This window comes from Trachinotus anak, unplaced genomic scaffold (genome assembly GCF_046630095.1).
Source record: "Trachinotus anak isolate AG129_WGS33_773 ecotype Australia unplaced genomic scaffold, CSIRO_AGI_Tana_v1 ptg000039l, whole genome shotgun sequence".
Classification (NCBI taxonomy): domain Eukaryota; kingdom Metazoa; phylum Chordata; class Actinopteri; order Carangiformes; family Carangidae; genus Trachinotus; species Trachinotus anak.
The window spans coordinates 3,289,007-3,307,287 of NW_027273890.1; the positions used below are offsets into that span (position 1 = coordinate 3,289,007).

At 41.6% G+C, this 18,281-nt stretch overlaps 1 protein-coding gene across 12 annotated transcripts in view; it reads right to left on the reverse strand.

Moving 5' to 3' along the window:
- The window catches only part of tns1b (tensin 1b), a 161,797-nt gene that overhangs the window by 41,713 nt on the left and 101,803 nt on the right, over positions 1-18,281 (reverse strand). For 11 of the 12 annotated variants that reach the window (XR_011687195.1, XM_071472737.1, XM_071472728.1 and 8 more), the window contains 9 exons: positions 17,365-17,406; positions 10,607-10,656; positions 6,117-6,288; positions 4,375-4,425; positions 4,153-4,275; positions 2,366-2,430; positions 1,069-1,152; positions 295-407; positions 141-201 (listed from right to left, as the gene is read on the reverse strand). Coding sequence is in view for 11 of the 12 variants with exons in the window: in XM_071472737.1 (XP_071328838.1) it covers positions 141-201; positions 295-407; positions 1,069-1,152; positions 2,366-2,430; positions 4,153-4,275; positions 4,375-4,425; positions 6,117-6,288; positions 10,607-10,656; positions 17,365-17,406 (761 nt within the window). In the remaining variant the exon portion in view is untranslated. Of the gene's footprint in view, positions 1-140; positions 202-294; positions 408-1,068; positions 1,153-2,365; positions 2,431-4,152; positions 4,276-4,374; positions 4,426-6,116; positions 6,289-10,606; positions 10,657-13,720; positions 14,038-17,364; positions 17,407-18,281 lie in introns of those variants that run through there. The other variant, XM_071472735.1, reaches the window with a different exon arrangement.

Below are 18,281 nucleotides of genomic sequence, written 5' to 3' on the forward strand. Positions count from 1 at the left end.
TGTATGTTAGGGGGCAGGGGAGTTAGGGGAGAGGCCATAAAGGAAAATCAGGGTTTTTTATTATTGAGCCATTACGAGCTCGCTATCCCTGGAATCTTGTAAAAGCATTTCAGTGTGAGCGCAAGTGTTTTAAGACTTACTAGATCCCAGATGTGTAGACCGGCTGCATGGCCTGGTAGATTTTGAGAAAAGGACGACAACCTGGAACACAATTTAAAATAAAAATTAAAAAATTAATAAATAAGGTGTATGGAAATGCTTATGAGTGACTGGGTACCTGTGCACGACACTCACCTCCTTTAGACTCGAAGTTGGGGATGCCGTGCATGATGACGTGATGAAGGAACAAGGGTTTGTTGTTGATCTTGATGTGTCCGGAGAGCAAGCCGCTGAAGTACTCCACATACCTGTGTGAGGCAGAGGGAGGGGAAAGGAAGACATGAACATGTTGATAGGTCCCATTGGGTCAAATTATATCATGATTTCTAGTGTTTTACAACAAAGGGATGAAGCTTTAATCCTGTTTTCATTGCAACAAAGAGTCTTTGGCTTTGACCTCTGGTAACAACAATGAGTGTTCTCAGCTTGTGATGCCGTGTGGAAGCAGACAACTTTTTAGACTTTTAGCCCAAACTTAACATTTTAAAACTGCACTAATTAATATCTTTTATATCAGCAATGAATCAAGTAATTATGTATGATGTGAGAGAGGTTGCTACTAATAAAAACCTCCCAACCACCAACTCCTCCCTCAGTAGCTCATCAGAAGCTTTCAGCCTCTTTTGAATCATTGTTTTGATTTTTCTACCTCCTAAACTCCACCCAACACTAATTCCAGCTACAACAAACAGCTGTTTTGTCCAAATGAATTCAAATGTTGGTCAGTGTCTGTTGTCTGCAGAGGCAAATGTTCGCCTCAGTATATGTATATTTGAATATAGTATATTTGTAATTGCAGGTTGTTCCATTGTCCTCAAGTGGCCAAAAATTGACTAATGCAGCTTTAAATTCATGAGTTCACTTTGGGGTCAAACTCAGACTATAAACAAGAAGTGAGATAAGACTGACCTTTTCTGTGATGGCTGCCCCACAGGAAGCACTTTGTCTTCATAGAAGCGCTTCATGGCAAACCTGTCCAGAGCCTGGTCTGCACTGCATTCCAGCAAGATGGGGTGGCAAGAAAACATTAGGTTAATATTACTTTTAAAACAGTTTTATTTCCATTCTAGTGTCTATTAAAAATGTATAGTAACCGTGTATGTGTGCAGCATTATCATAGTTATGTAGCCTGATAATCAACTACCACAGTCAGCTTGGTCATGTCATGTTAGACGTCTGTGACTTGCAGAGAATTGTTTTTGTTGCATGAATTTCACATTCATAATGTCAGACATCACACTGCACAAAGGTGTTACCACAAAAACAGCTACTGAATGAGTTTTTCCAAAATAAAAAATACACCATTACTAAGAAGAAATCTGGGGAAAAATAGTAAAATAATCTTATAAGGAATAGATGATGTATATATGTACTTTAAATCTCAGTGTAGACATTCCTAAAAAATGTTTAATAATAAAAATATATAACTTCCACACAAACAGTGAAACATGTTTATATATAATGCAAGATTTTAGGTCAGATCTAGAGTATATTTGGTTCACGTTCTGGCATTTTGCTGCCACGTCCGTTTTGGAGGCTAATTCACAAAAGCTTTTTGTGTGATAATGGGATCATAGAGAAATCAAATTTTTTTACAGGAAAGAGAATGTGTTAAATATTTTCCTAATATTGAGCCAATCGCTGCTCTTCCAAGAACAACAGTGAGTCATGTACTGCTCTGATTGTTTCACACTTTACATTTCCTTGGCTTATGTAACAGACCTTCATTCTATTTTGGCATACCTATAAACAAATCTAATAAAAATAAAGAAAGAGAGGACACTTATAATTTGTGTCTCATGATGCAGCGACTGTTAGATCTAACTCTTTGCTTTCTGCTCATAATTATTACATCAAATACTTCGTCTTTGGATTTCTCCAAATAAAATTGTTGTTCCCCAGTCTCATGGTCCGCCCCTCCTCCTCCTCTTCATCACATCTGTCCGTTGTTCAGATGTGGGCTTTGGTCTTGTGATGAACAGAGCTGGCTTATCTAGTTTTTCCTCTCATGTCTGCTCCTCACAGTCTCTCCCTCTTCTCTCTTGTTTTCCACTTCTATTTTTCTGTTTCCAAGAAACAGGTTCATCTTTCTGCTCCCTCTCGCTTCCTTTCTGCCTGACTTTCATCCCTCTCTCATATTTTACAGCTACTCACTCCTCTGCTGGGTTGTTGGATTGTTATACAGTAGTTGGGATTATAGACCTACCTGGCAGATATGTTGCTGTAATGCATGTAGGCTGCCACCACCACTCCAGTTCTGCCTCGGTTGCCCTGAAAAGACATCAATCATACAAGAGTCAACTACAGACTTTATATACAAGGTTATGTTGGTGTCTCAAGAACAAATTTTACATGTCTGTATAGTACTGAAATTTGATTAAAGTGGTATTTGTGTGTTTTCTCTGCTGCTGAATGTGCTTCATTCTGGGAGCAGGTAGTGGCGATTGCTCGCTCCACAAGAGTTTTAATTCTGATGTTGTTTTAAATGCACAAGTCATCATCCAAATGTGAACCAAGGGGAAGACCCATCACCAAAAATCCAAACATAAAATTATAAGCATTAATCTACCAAAAGAGATTGAAAGAGCTTTTAATACACTGACATAACACGATGAATGAACTGTGTTTCTGAATGTCAGTGTTTCTAAAGTTTGATGCAGTTAAAGGAGTAGGAGGACTCGTAAGAGACAGATTGAAACAAGAATTGTCCAAAACGATGCAGGAGAGACCAAGATATCCTGACCTTTAGTCAAACTTCAAAAACACTAGATCCTACATTTCCCATGATGCAACCCAATTGTATCTTTTTGTTAAACACATCGTACCCAGTAAACGCAGAAACCTTTCGAACTTCATTTACCCAATTTTAACAAAGACTTTCTGTTGCACTTTTAAAGTCTCAGAGCCCAGGCGGGGATACCCCGATGACATCATCAGGGTCATATTTACAGACTTTAGAGGCCACCTTAAGAGCCACAGCGGACATTTTAATACTGTTTTTACAGACTGAAAAGTGCACCTAAAGAGCACTCCTTTAAAGCTCTGCTTACATTAGTAATATCAGTTTTATTTATATATGACTGTACTTGTTATTTATATGCTCAAAAAATGACTCGCAGGGGCAGTTAATGGGAAGTTCAGTAAGCTTAAGTCAGAGCATGTGTGACCATGGCAACAAACCGGCCATGAATTCCATTCATTTTACCCATCTATTCATCTTTAAAGCAAACATCACTGTGGAGAATAAGAGTGTTGCACATTATAAACATTGTGGCCACTTAAAAAACAACATGGAGCCCAATGGAAATGATTTGTTGATATGAGGAAACCCTACACGGCCTGCTTCCTTAGTGACCACCACAACTTCTGAGCCCACGCTCTCATCACCAGCATTACTCAACTCTCAGAAAAAAAAACAAAAAAAAAAACACCAGTTGTTATAGCAGCCGACTTGTTTATAACCTCCCTGTGGGAACATCTTGGTATGAGGCTGGGAGGCTCAGGATCCCGTGGTTAATTCTAATGTTGCAAAACACAGTCAGGAGCACAACAGGGTTAACTTGAAAATGATTAGGTATTACATCTGGGGCACTGGCCTGGCTGTATCAGGATATGCTTTTTAAGGTATGAGCTAGAGGAGTGTGGCTTGCCACAAGAGTATAATGTGATACAAGTAGGCAGGAAAAGTATTGGTCAATTCAGTTTTTATGGCATTGTTAAGGGTTAAAGGGTAAATAAACCTAAGTAGCCATGATGAGTGGCGTGTCTAACCTCCATAATTTGTGCTTTCCTAACTCTCGTCTAAAACAACCCAACCCAAACAAGCACACAAAGAGACACACTCTGACACACACTCGAGGAGGACGTCGTTACAGACGCTGACGCAGAAAACAGCTGCAGCCTCAGGGGGAAGTGGGGGTCCTGACGAGAGCCGGAGAGCACCCTCTACTGTCTGTTCCTTTCTCACAGCGTCCTCTCATCTTTCACCCTCACCTTGTTGTGTATGACCACCACGTTGTGGCTGTCCGCACTCAGCCAAGTGTCCATGGCCTTGCAGATGCTGCAGATTTTGTCCAGGGCTGGAGCGTGGTGGTCAGGCCAGCCAAAGTCCAAGACCTGAGAGAGGAGGAGGAGGAGAGAGACCGCTGTTCAGACTGGTGGTCACACAATATGTGGGAGAAGCGAAGAGAGGAGGAGAGAGGCCGTCAGGTTTACCTTTGGATTAAGTTGGCTGATGTCATAACGCTTCTCACTGAGGTTGAAGAGCTAAGAAAGAGAGAGAAACATGATTTTAGCCTGTGGGTCATTCTTTATTTTCACAAAAATCATCCTTTGCTGGTTTTTGAATGCGTGCCTGGTCACTCCTTCTCAAGCTATTTATCTCAGAGAGTCCAAATGAATTGACCATTGTCTAATCTCTGCCTCCTTTAGCTGCCGCTGCTACTCCTGTAAAGCTCAACACATATACAGTTTACAGAGACACTGGTGGCAGATGTACCACTCAAAGTTTGTGGTAAGTTCACTGACTTCAGACAGAGGCAGACAAAAGCAGGCTTCTCATTTGTGACTAGGTTGTGTCTATATCTGTTGTATCTATATTGGTCTGTTTGTCATCATGTGATGCTGTTGTCATGGCCACACCTCCTTCTTTGAGGGTGTCCCTGCTGGATGATTTTATCACGGATGTATCTCATTAAGCGATCGTGTATTCTCTTTGTCAAATGGAGTTTAAACCTCACGTGTCTGTATAATCTGTCACATCTACTGCTCTTGTTTACACTGGTGATGGATTATAGCTGAAACACATTTGTCGTTTGCACCACATTAAACAAGAAGACTGTTTATCTGTGCGTGCTGGCACTCTGTTCTCATTTGTAGCAGACATGACAATTGTCACTTTTATAATTAATATGATATTTAATTTAATATTTAATATGATAAATTCATTGAAAGCTTAATCTCCAGCTCCATCTTTTTAAAGTTTCAAGCTGAATTAGAAACCCTCGGATGAGTCTTAAATATGCATTAATTTGATGGCTACATACATAAAATGACATAATGACTTAATGCTAATTCAGTGCCATGTAATGAGGCTGAAGCTACACTGTTACATCGTACTACCTTAGTTGTAAGTGGTCGATTATCCATGCAGAGGACATCGAGCTACAGAGCCAGCATTGTTCTTGTGTTGGCAGGTAGAGCTAGTTAGCTGTAGTATTATACTTTAGTACAGTTTAAGTGACTTATTTATGATTTATGCTTTATCATTTGTATTTTCAAACAGTTTGTTTCATTCATGCACAAGAAAAGATGAATGAGGACAAACAAACAAACTTATAAAATACAAAGGACAGTGCTAACGTTAACCAAAAGCCTGATATAAAGGTCATTACTGACTGATGTTACAGCTGCTCCAGCTGAACAGGGCCTTTCTGATGTAACCTGTATCCCAACATGTTGATAGCTATCAATAAGCTAACGATTGGACATGTAACTGACACTAGGTAACCAATCTAGGTAAGCCAGGCTATCATTAGTAACTTATATTAGAACAGACAAACATCCAATTCTTTCACTTTTGCTGTTGTGTTCTTGGTTTGTCAAACGGTGAAAAGAAAAGATCTGAAGCTTTTTAAATGTTGAGAATCATTCTCACTAGAGGAACTCCGGATAAATGTGGAGAAATCGACAGCGTGACAGATGGTTGGCTGAAGGCTGAGATTCTAGGTGAAGAGTTTTCAGTTTGGATGTGGCCAGTGACCAACGGATAGCAATAACAATAGTGTCAGATGTATATAGATGTATGCAGATACAGATGTTATATAACCCCTCTGCTGAGTGAATGTGTATATGGCTGTAAGTGAGGAAACCCAGCTGATGATCGGCTGATCTGGGCAGCTCCATGTTCCCATCTGAGCTCACGCTATTTGCTTCATTTAATCGACAGGAAACCGTACCAGGTAGTTGTGACCGTGTTTGGAGCGCAGCATGGAGGCGACCTCCCGCAGGTTGGCGGCGTAACTCTGCTCGTCCACGCTGCCGGGGAAGGAGACGGAGATGATCCTCTCTGTGATGTAGATCAGGTCCAGCTCGTAGCTCTCATCCAGGGCCTGCAGCAGACTCGCACTCCTGTCAGGGAAACAGAAGCGTTTACTCTTTACTGTGGGCTATTTCGAAAATCTTAAACTGCACTGGGCAGTTTTGCATATTGGCGGCTCCACTGTGCAGAAACAAAACGACTGCTGGACCATGAAAGACAGATGTTTAATACCTAAAGTAATGCAGCACATGTGATTTATACACATGCCTGTGTTTATCACGCCAGCTGCTGTGTGAATGCTTTAACCGAAGCATACCAAGAATAAGAGTTTTTCTTAAATTCTTTTTTATCTTCTATAATTTTCTACTCAGATTTCCTACCCCTGACTGTGCCTTACACCTAAACATAGGCCAACATGGCTTATTCACCATGACTCAGTTAAAAGTGATGGATGCTTTTCTCATTTGCACTTTAGGTAATAAAACTGTACTTTATTAGCACATTTGTTTAAAGTGTACAGTAGATACAGAACATTTTAAATCATCCCAAGTAAATATTATTTTTACAGAAATGCTCTGGTGGAAATATTTTATACAGATGACGTCACTGCCGCGTGATTCATTCTTGTGATTTAAGAAGGAAACACTCACTTCTTTCACAGCGATGCCACATGACACATCATATTAGGACTGAATTTTCAGGTTAATTTGTACTTTTAACTTCTGTCACTCCACATCCAAAGAGTCACTCAACACATAAAAATAGTTTGCCGTTTTCTCGGAAAGTCCCGAATGTCCCGAATGCACCAAATTACATTTCAGATTCAGTTAACACACAACACAACACAACACAACACAACACAACACAACACAACACAACACAACACAACACAACACAACACAACACAACACAACACAACACTCTCTCTCCAAGTCGACATGGAACAAATATCCTAATATGGAAAAGGCATCAAATCGCATAAATACCACATCCACAATGACATCACAATGTCTTTTAAGATCTAAGCCCACAGAGAGGTTCAAGTTTGCCTCCAAAATGTCAGCTCTCCCCTCTAAACACATGCCGTGTTGGGAAAACAGAGTGAAGGGAAAAAGATTAAGCAGATAATCATGCCAGATTATGAGAATATTGCAGTGCAGCGAGGAGGAGGGATATACCTCACCTCACAAACCAAACGACAACATGATGGCCAGTGATGTTGGCTGAGATGTTGAATCAGGTGAAAAATGAGAGCGCTGAAGGAGATCAGCGACGCTTGCATAAAAAGCTCCAAGGAGTCAGTGTAGGATCATTAAAAGTAAAAAAAAATCTAATACCTATCTCCTTATCTTCTTAATTTGCCTCAAGATTATTGCTTTGGAGTCTGAAACTCTGGGAGATACTCATTCGCTCTCTTGCCTCAAGGTAGATGAGAAGATCAGAACCACTCTCATATCGATCCTGTAAATATAAGGCTGAGGCAAACAGCCTGTTAGCTTAGCATAAAGACTGGAAACAGGGGGAAACAGCTAGCTAGCTGCTGAGAAATAGTACAGCACAGAATCCCCTGTAAAACTGCACTTTGTCACTATTACATTTTGTTTTTTGTACGGATCAAACAAAGAGGATGTAATGTGTTAACCAGCTGCTGGATATCACTGTATATTTACAGGACAGATACTAGAGTGGTATCCATCTTCTCATCTAACCCTCAGAAACAATGTTCCCACAGCATTGAACTACTGCTCTGATTTCAACAGCCTTCTTTAACAGCTTAATGACACATTTCTCATTCCTTTAAGTGCCTCAGTGGATCTTGTCTTTTTCAGACTTCATTAGAAAATGTCCACAGGGACAGTGAGGAGGTGGAGTGAGAGAAATAACTAGACATGGAGGGTGAGATGAAGAGGTTAAGTGAAAGGGTGTCTAGCCCCTTAGCGCTCAGACTGCAGCATATTTCCCACATTTGTCAGCAGTGAGTGGCCCCTGAGGAAATTGCTCATATGTCTGGGAGAGAGGATCGCTCCAGCCTTACCGTGCAAATACTGTAACCTGCTCTGTACTGTGCATCTGGACCCACTCAAAACCTGCTTACTGGAAATTATTCATCAGTACAGATAGAGGAGAAACTGATATGTTCTCTTTCATGTGCCGAGATAAATATCTGTTACATTTATAATGTTTGTAACTGGCAAAAACTTTTCCTTTTTTTTATTATTTCTTTTACCTGGATCTTTCTTTTTATTAATATTTCTTTTTCTCGTCTGATCCCTCTCTCTCTTTTTCTCTCTCCTTCTCGTGGTCTGTCTCTGCATATGTATGTCTTTTGCCTGTGGGTGCAGTCAGGGCCAATATAGACCTGTGGTTTGGTTCTGGTCCAGATCCACCAGCATGCGCCGACCGGCTGGGCTCCAACCTGCTTCTCATCAGCTGCAGAGATGAAGCGATTGCTCTTTTTCTGCACATCGCATTTGACGAATGACGCATTATCTCAACACGCTCAATTTCAGCGCTGCAGTGATCTCATTTGTGATTTGGACAAACACCAACTGTGAAGCAGGAATGTTTTATCAGGAAACCTGAGACCTTAGGCTGTAAGAAATCTTGCCAGATATCTTTTATTAATAAAAATGAATAACCAGGACTCTTCTGTCTCTACTATTTAAAATACTGAGAGCCCTGCTTGATCCAAGCTTGTGATCAGACCTGTCATACTCCCTGATTGTTGGTGAGTACCTGCAGTTTCTCATGAATTGAGTCTAGAATAAACTCAGTACCTGGACTTATTTGATCATTTTCATTTGTAAAATTTATGACTCATATATTTTGTCAGTTAGCGTGCTAACTTGAATGGAAGAAAAGATGCGATAGAGACAGAGTTAACATTGGTGTTGTTTTCCACCTCTGGGGACAGCTGTTCACGAGTAAAGGAAAGAAGTTTGCTGGACCTGCAACCTTTCTTCTAGACTAGTAAGTAAACAGCTGCTTATGTTAACGTTAGCTATGTAACAATAGCAAAACTCACAAATAGCTCCTTTATTGATCAAGAGACTATGTGTGATGTGAAAGTGAAAAACCCACAGAAAATTATCACCAAACTCTGAGAGTCTCAATAAGCTTTCGGCCTCTTTTAACTCGCTTTGCTTCTCCTGCTCCAGATGTTTACAGCTTGTTATGCTGGACCTTAAAGGGCCAAAAATATATACATATGTTTTAAAGCATCAGCCCAGCCAGACACTATTAAATAGCCTATATCTTAAACCTTAATCTTAAATCTTAAAGCTCGGTGTGAATATCACCAATCACTCCTAAGAACAAGGGACCAATCTGAAGTCATTAAAATGTAAAAAGCAGCTGTAACTTCAGGTTCACAGGTTTGAACGCTGCGTCTTGATGTAACCTCTCAACTAACAGTAGATACTGGCTCAGAGATCTATTTTGGAGCTGAGATGTAGAAATCAGCTGTAAGAAGGATCTGCACTACATTTCAAAATCTAAGAATTTATGCAATAATGTTTGCAGTCTGACGCACGTTTACCTAACAGAGCAGTTGCATCCATAATTTCTATTAGTATGATTTGTCTGTTAATTGTGGTGTATTAATGCGCTGCACTAGCCTCCATGCAGATACACAGTACAGTGAGTCTTTATAGGAATGTAAATAAGCCTGTCAGGACTTACTACTTCTACTGCATCATTCAGCCAGACTGTTACATAAGAGACAACTGCAAATGACCATGCTGTAATGTGCAGACTTTATATGGACAGAAACTGACTCTAATCCATTCAGTAAATGAACTCACACATCCTCTGTATATTCTGTTAAGAGTGATGATGTGAACAGTTTTTATAACCCTGTATCAACTCTTTGGTTTACTGTGAGCGAATCAAACTGTCACTCAAGCTTAGCACAGCACGTCAGCATGAACTGTTGCGGGGTCAAGTTTTACACATTAATTACACAACCGACAACATCTGTGACTCCCTGAAGACTGAGGTGAGAGGGGCCGACACCAAATATCCTTTTGTCCAACAAAGCAGTTTGAGTTCCAGTTCAATGGCAGGGCATGTTGCTTTACTAATGCCCCTGATAAAAAAAACAACAAAAAAAAACACAAATATCCCATTACATCCAAACTGTTCACTCCAAATGCTGCATATCTCGGGCTGAATTTGATAGAGGACGGATAAAGTTTGCTTAATATTTGTTTCACCTCCATCATCTTCCTGAACCTTTTGAGAAAACAGAGACTGTCTCCTGAAATAATTCAACAAATTCAATGCAGCGCAACAAATGGAGCCTTTTATGGAAGAGAAGAGAAGAGAAGAGAAGAGAAGAGAAGAGAAGAGAAGAGAAGAGAAGAGAAGAGAAGAGAAGAGAAGAGAAGAGAAGAGAAGATCTCCCACCTCGATGGTCTGCGCCGTGAATCCATGCTCTTTGAGGATTTTGTTGAGCCCTGCAAAACACAAAGAAAAACACCAGAGCTTTATCACTGTCCTACACAATGATATATATTATATCCAAAAAATCACTTTCAAATATGTGCATTCACTGAAGAAGACACCAAGTCATAACATCTGTCCAACACCAGCACATCAGCATCAATAATTCTGATTAATTCTACTTCTAGAGATACTTCATTGTCACTGTGTATCAGGACACAATGAAACGTACTCATAGTTACATCAAAATGGAGATAAACACGAATAAAATAGCCATAAAAGTGGTCATAATAAATAGAGATTATAAATATACAAAAGAATAAACACTCTTATGATAAAGACTTCTAACAGGTCTTTGTGTGTTTCATGTTAGATAATATAAAGTCCATAATATCACCAATAGTTCCACTGATTGTGGTTTCACAGATTTACTGTTGTCCAAGCACAGAGCTGCTCTCTGATCCGAGTCACCACAGGAGCTCAGTCTTGTTCATCGTGTTGTTGAATCTGCATATGGTTGAAAAGTTGGCAGATTGCTAAAGGAAGTAACTGACTTTTTGAAGGTGTTGATGTTTTATTGAAGAGACGTAAAAAGTTATGCTGACTTGTTTCTCAGTGAGTGAGAAATATGCAACGAAGCAGAGCTCAATATGTCTGCAATGAGCCTGAAGGCAAACTCACGTACGGACCAGCTTGCTCTGAAGCTGTGATGTAATACAGCGGTCTGAAACTGTACACACACACACACACACACACACACACACACAGTAAACACAGTGTGCAGTGCGCTTTGGGACAGGGTCTCTTATACGATGCTGTGCTGTACCATGTGGGGATGGTTTCACGCAGCAGCAGCAGCCCCCACAAAACAAAGCAGAGAGGGCTCGCAGAGGAAGTGTGGCTGAAGGTGATTGACTGTGTTCGGCTCCACGATGCCTGGCCCGTCTCACCTCCCCCTCGGACCAGCTCGATTAGAGGGGTCAAAGGTCATGTGGACTTGTTCACTCCCCTGAGGTGTTTGGGTCACATGCACACATGCAGGAGGGGGGTGATATCCATCATCATCCATTAGATCAGACACTTGCTACTCCTGGAAGAGTTTCAGCATGTTCTGCTCTGCTACCAGCTGACTGTCTCTCAAAAGCCCAAAATGACTCAATTTACAGCAGCTTTTTGGAAAAAATGTGCTGAAAATTTGCAAATAAGCCCAACAATGTAACTTTAAGTTTTAGGTTTTATATCAGAAATGGTAAAATGATCAATTTGTGACATGGGAAAGCCTGAGGAGGAATCTTTAGTGCCAGAGTAAACCAGCCAGTCTGGTACTGCTCATACCAGGATCTGCCTCCTCTTGATGAGAAAACTATCATCATCATGAACCCACTAAGGTGAATGTTAAAGGTTCAAGTGGAGACTGAAGGAAACAGAACTAGGAGTGTTGAGATAGAATCTACGTCATCGGGTCACGCCGTTGCCGTCCCTTAAACCGTCGCTGCTTAAAGTCCCTAAGATCTTGGTGGGGCAACAGGGAGGCTATTTATACTGTTGGTGTGGCTGCAGCCCCATCTGGCCTCATACTAGAGCTACCTACATTAGAGGGAAACAAAGCCAGACCCACTGTTTTTAAGGACGTAGACGCTTGATTTTAACTAGTTTTGAAATTGGATTACAGTGACCGGTGAAAACAGATAAGCATTCCTTGTACTGATGTAAAAAAAAGTGCAGGATCTCACAATATTGCAATTGTGTTAAACTGTGTGAATTTCCAGGAGGGAATGAATGAATACACAGGCACAAACACAGACGTGAACTAATCAGATGACACAGTCTCTGCCAATGTTCTTTTCTTTCCCAGCAAATCCACATCTACATCATTTCTTTGCTCCATCTCACATCGTGAATGTTCACATGAGTTCATGGCCCGACTGAGGCGACATAAAGCAACCCCCCCCCCCTTTTCTGTCTTTGCTCCGGCCTAAACGTTTCAGTATGTTTCAAGGGGCTATAAAGTGCGGCGAGTATCCAGAGGAGGACAGAGATGAATGAGCAAGAAACAGCCTAAAGAGAAAAGGTTCAGGGACGGACTCAGAGCATGAGGGGAGGTGGGTGGACCACTGTGAGATGATCAAACCATCAAGGTAAACATGTCTGAGAAACACTGGGGCTCCAGCACAAATGACATGGTGCCACCAGCTCGAACCAGCGAGCAAACAAAGAAACAGAAACATCTTAATTAGAGAGTGGGAGAGCAGAGACAGAGTTCAGAGGAGGTGGTGTTTGTCTTGTGCTGCAGAGATGGAAGTTAATTCACAGTTTTTACCTCACATTAGTCTGAAGTGGCGCGCAGGGAACTTTATGAGCCACAATATTTATGTTCAAGTGCAAGCATGTGGGTAAATGAAAGCGTCGCAATGAAGCTACGGTCAGGAAAAAGACAATAACTTTCACTGTGGTCACATTGATGTTTCTGTCATTAAAAGGCTGAAAGACATCATTATGCTAAGCAGCAGGAGTCTGTGAATTGAGTGAACTCTCCAGCAATTAACTGCGATGAAGCATGAGATACGTGTTCAATCACAGCTGCAACGACAGGAAATCGTTGTTTATATATTTTTTGTGTTCAAATCAGCTCTGAAGCAAACCAACTCCAGCTCCTGAACAACACACGGTCTGCATCCGAAAACCTGTTTCCCTCCTTCGAGAACTTGCATTGTGGAAAGAGGAGGGAGAAGGGAGGAGGAGGAGGTGGGAACTGGAGTGGGGGGTCCTGCAGGCCTGTTTCCAGATGAAAACCATCTGGGGAGGTTGACTTTACAAGCAGGCCATACAAATTAACCATCTGAGAAAGAGCAAAGGGAGTGAAGGAGGGAAGGAGGAAGGGCAGAAGACGTTGGGGGCTGGTAAAAGTCCGCGAAGGAGACGAGAGAAACGATTCTATGACCCAAAGAAAACAAGAAGAGAAGGAGCGGATGACAAAAGTAGAAGTACAACACCCGTGCTGACTACTTTTTTCCGGGTGACCCTCCCTTCGTAAGACACTCCATCCACCCAACCTTCCATCCATCCATCTCGTCCTACCTTCCTGAAAAGGTGGCCCGTACTCCATCGCCATGCCCCTCTCAAAGAGGAGAGCCGCCTTCTCAAAGACCCTCCTCGGTCCATCTCTGGGGGAGCTCCCTCTGTTTCTCACCGCTTTGTGTCCGGCAGTGAAGCTTCCTCTGTGAAACCTCTCCCTTTTCTCTGACAGCGGAGGAGGAAAAAAAAAAAAAAGGAGAACCAAGGGCTCTATTTTGGGCAGCTGCCTGCAGTGGACCACTACATGCTCCAGCTCAGAACAGACTCCTGCACAGAGCTCCTTGTCCCGTCCCTCTGTCCGCTCTGTGTTCTCCCTTCCTTCTCTCTCCCTCTCCGTCTGTGTACTGGTCCCCCCCCCCCAACTCTGCCTCCCATCACGTTATCTCTCCCCCTCATATTCAGCTTTTCCCTCTCTCCCTCCCTTTTTTTTCATCTATGTACGGATCTAAATTGATTCTCTCTTTCAGCAAACATGTGGGCTTTGATACGTTTGTACACAAACACAATCAGATGACTGTAGCTCTCCACCACTTTGTGACTAAAGTCATGTCTGGCCAGATGTGGTTTTGCACGAACATCTATGCAACTTCAAAACCACACTGTGACGTTAAAGGTCCCTTATGTTACACTTTTTCTGTGTTTTATTTGTGGTGTTGAAATTCATAAGAAGGTATATTTGTGGTTTTAAGAAATAAACACTCAGAGAAACCAAATTCTGCAAGGTTGATTGGTGGGTCCAGGTGGGCGTGGCTTGGGGCGTGGCTGAAAGCAGTGACTGCTTCATTGTGACATCACAAGAAGTCCTGACGGCTCATTTAAAGGCTGTGGACTTTCGCAGTATTAATATAGAACCTAGACCTGCTTTATAATCAAAAAACACATGTTAATCTCATTTTATACAATATAGGACCTTTTAGAGACTTGTGTGTTTTGCACTGGTGATTTCACAAATAACCATGCACCTGAATGATGTTTTGGTTTTTCATTTTCCTAATAGACGTTTTTGGCACTTTTGCATATTTACTGTGATTTCCTCAGCTTTCTGTTACAAATACAAGACATATTTGAATCATAAAGACCAGACTTGAACTGTGTCAAGGAAGAAACTTTTAGAAAAGTTCATTTATTAAAGTATCGTATGTTGCCTCATCTCCAAACAACCGTCTGATCAAACAACAATTTCTGCTTCTGATCAACTGGATAAATAAACTTACAAGAGTCAAGAAAACCACCAAGCAGAAGCAAACTAAACCAAGCAAAGTAGAAACTGATCCAATGAAGCAAGAGGAGCTCACACAGTCATGAGACAAATCTTTTTGATGCTCCGAGGCGATGAGGCGTGGTCAAATATCTCCCAGACGTCACAGTGTAACCACACAGCAAATGCCCATGACCAGACAGTAGCAGCTGCACACACACACACACACACACACACACACACACACACACACACAGGCAGACACACATGCATACACACATGCATATACACATGCAAATGCACAGACATGTGATCATAGAGCATGTGTCAAACACACTCATTTAATCACATATGTGCAGTGATGACTGTGTTTCAAAGCTCTACCCCTGCAGAGCAAATTCTCTAAAGGGAAAAAGCTCCAGCATGAAGAAAGAGAGTCAAGCCTCTGTAGAAGAAAACTGAGGGATAGCAAAGGAAATGGCAATAACAACCCCCCCCCCCAAACACACACACACACACACACACACACCCACAGAGGCACACTGGTGCATTTGTGTATATTTTGGTCCTTGTGGAGAAAGTGGGCACTTGGCTTTGGGTGGTAACTCTGAACTGGTTACTTGAGCCTTCCTTTCCCAGACAAAATACAACTCACAGGAAGTTGTGTCACACACAACTAGAGCCAAGTGAGTCCAAGGCAAATATGCTTTCTCTGATTTTTTTAGTTTGTTGACCCAACGTGCACATAGTGTACGGAGGAGAGAGTGATGATGACCATTTTATCTCCATCAATATTCTCATAACAACCACATGTAGGTGATGGAACACCAGGTACAGGGCTGCAGATCAATACATCCACGGTGAAACCACTGGAGACACCACAACATTCAAAACAGCTATAAAAACACAGTGATGTGATGCGTCTGCTTCACAAATACAATAAAACATTTATTAGAACTGTTACTTTCAGAATTAGTCATTAGTTCATGTCAAGTAATCCTGACTGTTTTAATGTCCCATATATCACTTTCACAGGTTGGATGTGACACAGGCTAATAGTAAAACAGTCACAATTTTAGTCAAGCAGCTGCAGAGGTTGTACATAATACATAATAAAATACAGTGAAAGCGAAGCTACTGATCACTTTACATTGGAAGAACAAAAGCAAAGCTACCAGAGGCAGAAATCTACTTCGGTCAACTAAAGTTCCTTAGAAAAAGTTGTTCAAACTACAAACTACAACTTCCTTAGCTTTTTCCCATGCACTCCAAAAAGGTGTGTGGTGTGGACTGGCTGACAAAAGCCTAGTCTGGGCTGATTCACAGTGTCAGGATGACAGAGAGAGAAGCAACAGGGGAAATAAACATAAAAAATCATCTTTGCTTTTATGACCCCAAAGTTTCATTAGATAACTACACAAAAAAATGGTAAAAAAAAAAAGTGATTTAACTTCTTCAATCATTACACAAGGTGGTTGAACTACCAGCAAGCTTCTGTAAACTGTAGTTAAACTACTAGTTTACTTACATGTAGTTCACCACGCCCTAACATTGCCTTTGTGCACGGCGGGAGGAACAAATTGAAAACTTTGCATCTCATTGTGTCACATTGACAAAATCTCCCTGCTCACACATCAGTAGCTCGGCCGGATTTCCATTGCAGTTTCGCAGAAGTCGATAAAACACAGTTGCGTATGGTCTGTGTTTTCATTGAGTGATGTTTTGTGAATAAAGCTTCGCTTTCTCCTCTTGTGACGACAGATTTCCAGCAGTCTGCCTCTCGGTTGGAACTGGCTCCGTGGGGCATCATTCAACCGGCGCAATGACTTATATTAAAAAAAAAAGTTTTCCACTTCAGAGTCGAATAGTCTAAAAAACCACCTCACATGAGCGTATGAATATTTTTGAGATATTTGAGGTTTTTTTTTAATTCATGTGTTTCCATTACTTTTTTTAACTTGGCAATTTTGAATTGCGCATTAAGCAAGTTAATGGAAACACACAGAGCATCTGATGAGTCCTTCACAGGTGTAATGGAAACAGAACCAGCTGTTTGCTTCCTGTTTCCAGTAAAGAATAAAGCTGTTACTTCATGTTTGATGCAAACATTGTGCAGTAAATACTGTAAAGTCAGCCCCAAGAGCCAACAGTGAACAAACATTACTTCCTGTGGACACTCCACACTTAGATAATGATTTCTAGACTTTGTAATGTATCAGGTATGTATATACACACCTGAAGCTGTTCTACAGAGGAGTTTATTGATAAAAAGTTTCAGCTGTTTAAGATTTTACTTGCTGTAAAAGAAGTAGAAGACGCTGTTATTTATTCCAGCTGGAAGATCTCTATCCTCTCATAATTAATACCTTTCCTACATCAAACACATGTGATCTGCTGGCCAGTGAATGGGCTCCTTCAGTGAGTGAAGTAAAAACAGGTAGAAACTCACCATGGTGTCTACATGTTTGAGAGGGAGGTCGCTGCTCGGCGCCTGTTTCCAAAAGACAAAGACAGAAAGAGACAGAAAAGTGAGATCAGCACCTGCATCACTTCAGAAACACCTTAAAAAACTCAGCGCTGTGATTTGCTGTGTCACATCACATCATCTCATGTCACCTTATCTCATCTCCCCTCATGTTATGTTACAGCCACACTCAGCACCATTCTTTGCCCTAATGTGGCCTGGAGCGGAGAGGGGCTCCACCTTGAATGCGTGGGACCATCTATAATCCCTCTGTGCAAATATTTACACAAAGAGACAAGTCTGCTTTCATTAGCCAAGACCAGAGAGTCCATCCGTGGAGCTCTCTTTTTCAACGCCATATACAGCTATGGACAGAGAGAGAGAAGAAAGAGAGAGAGAGAGAGAGAGAGAGAGAGAGAGAGAGAGAGAGAGAGGATCAGGGCAACAGATAGAGGGGGACGCAAAGAGAAAAGGAGGGAGAAGGAGAGGAGAAGGGAACAGAGAGGGGATGAAGGGACGGTCAGGAAACGAAAGGAAACAACAGATGGGAGGCAGGCGCTTGGTGGCACAGAGGGAGGGAGATGAAAGTCAAGTTTCAAAAACCATCAGAGCAGTCCATGATGTCATGAGCTGGTGTGGACGGGGCTAACCTCAGACTAACACACAAAGATGTTATGTACTAAATGAAGCATTATAGCCAGTATTATAAACACCAGTCATATCTATATGAAGCAGAGAGGAAGGTGGATGGATGACGGCACAAAACTACAGACGGTAAAACAAAGGACTGCGTCCTGCATCCTGAGTGACCAGAGGCTGTGAGTTTGAGCTTCTGTGATCATTATTTGAGGACAGATCTTTCTGGTACAGAGCACAGGTGTAGTATCATGGACTCCTGTCTG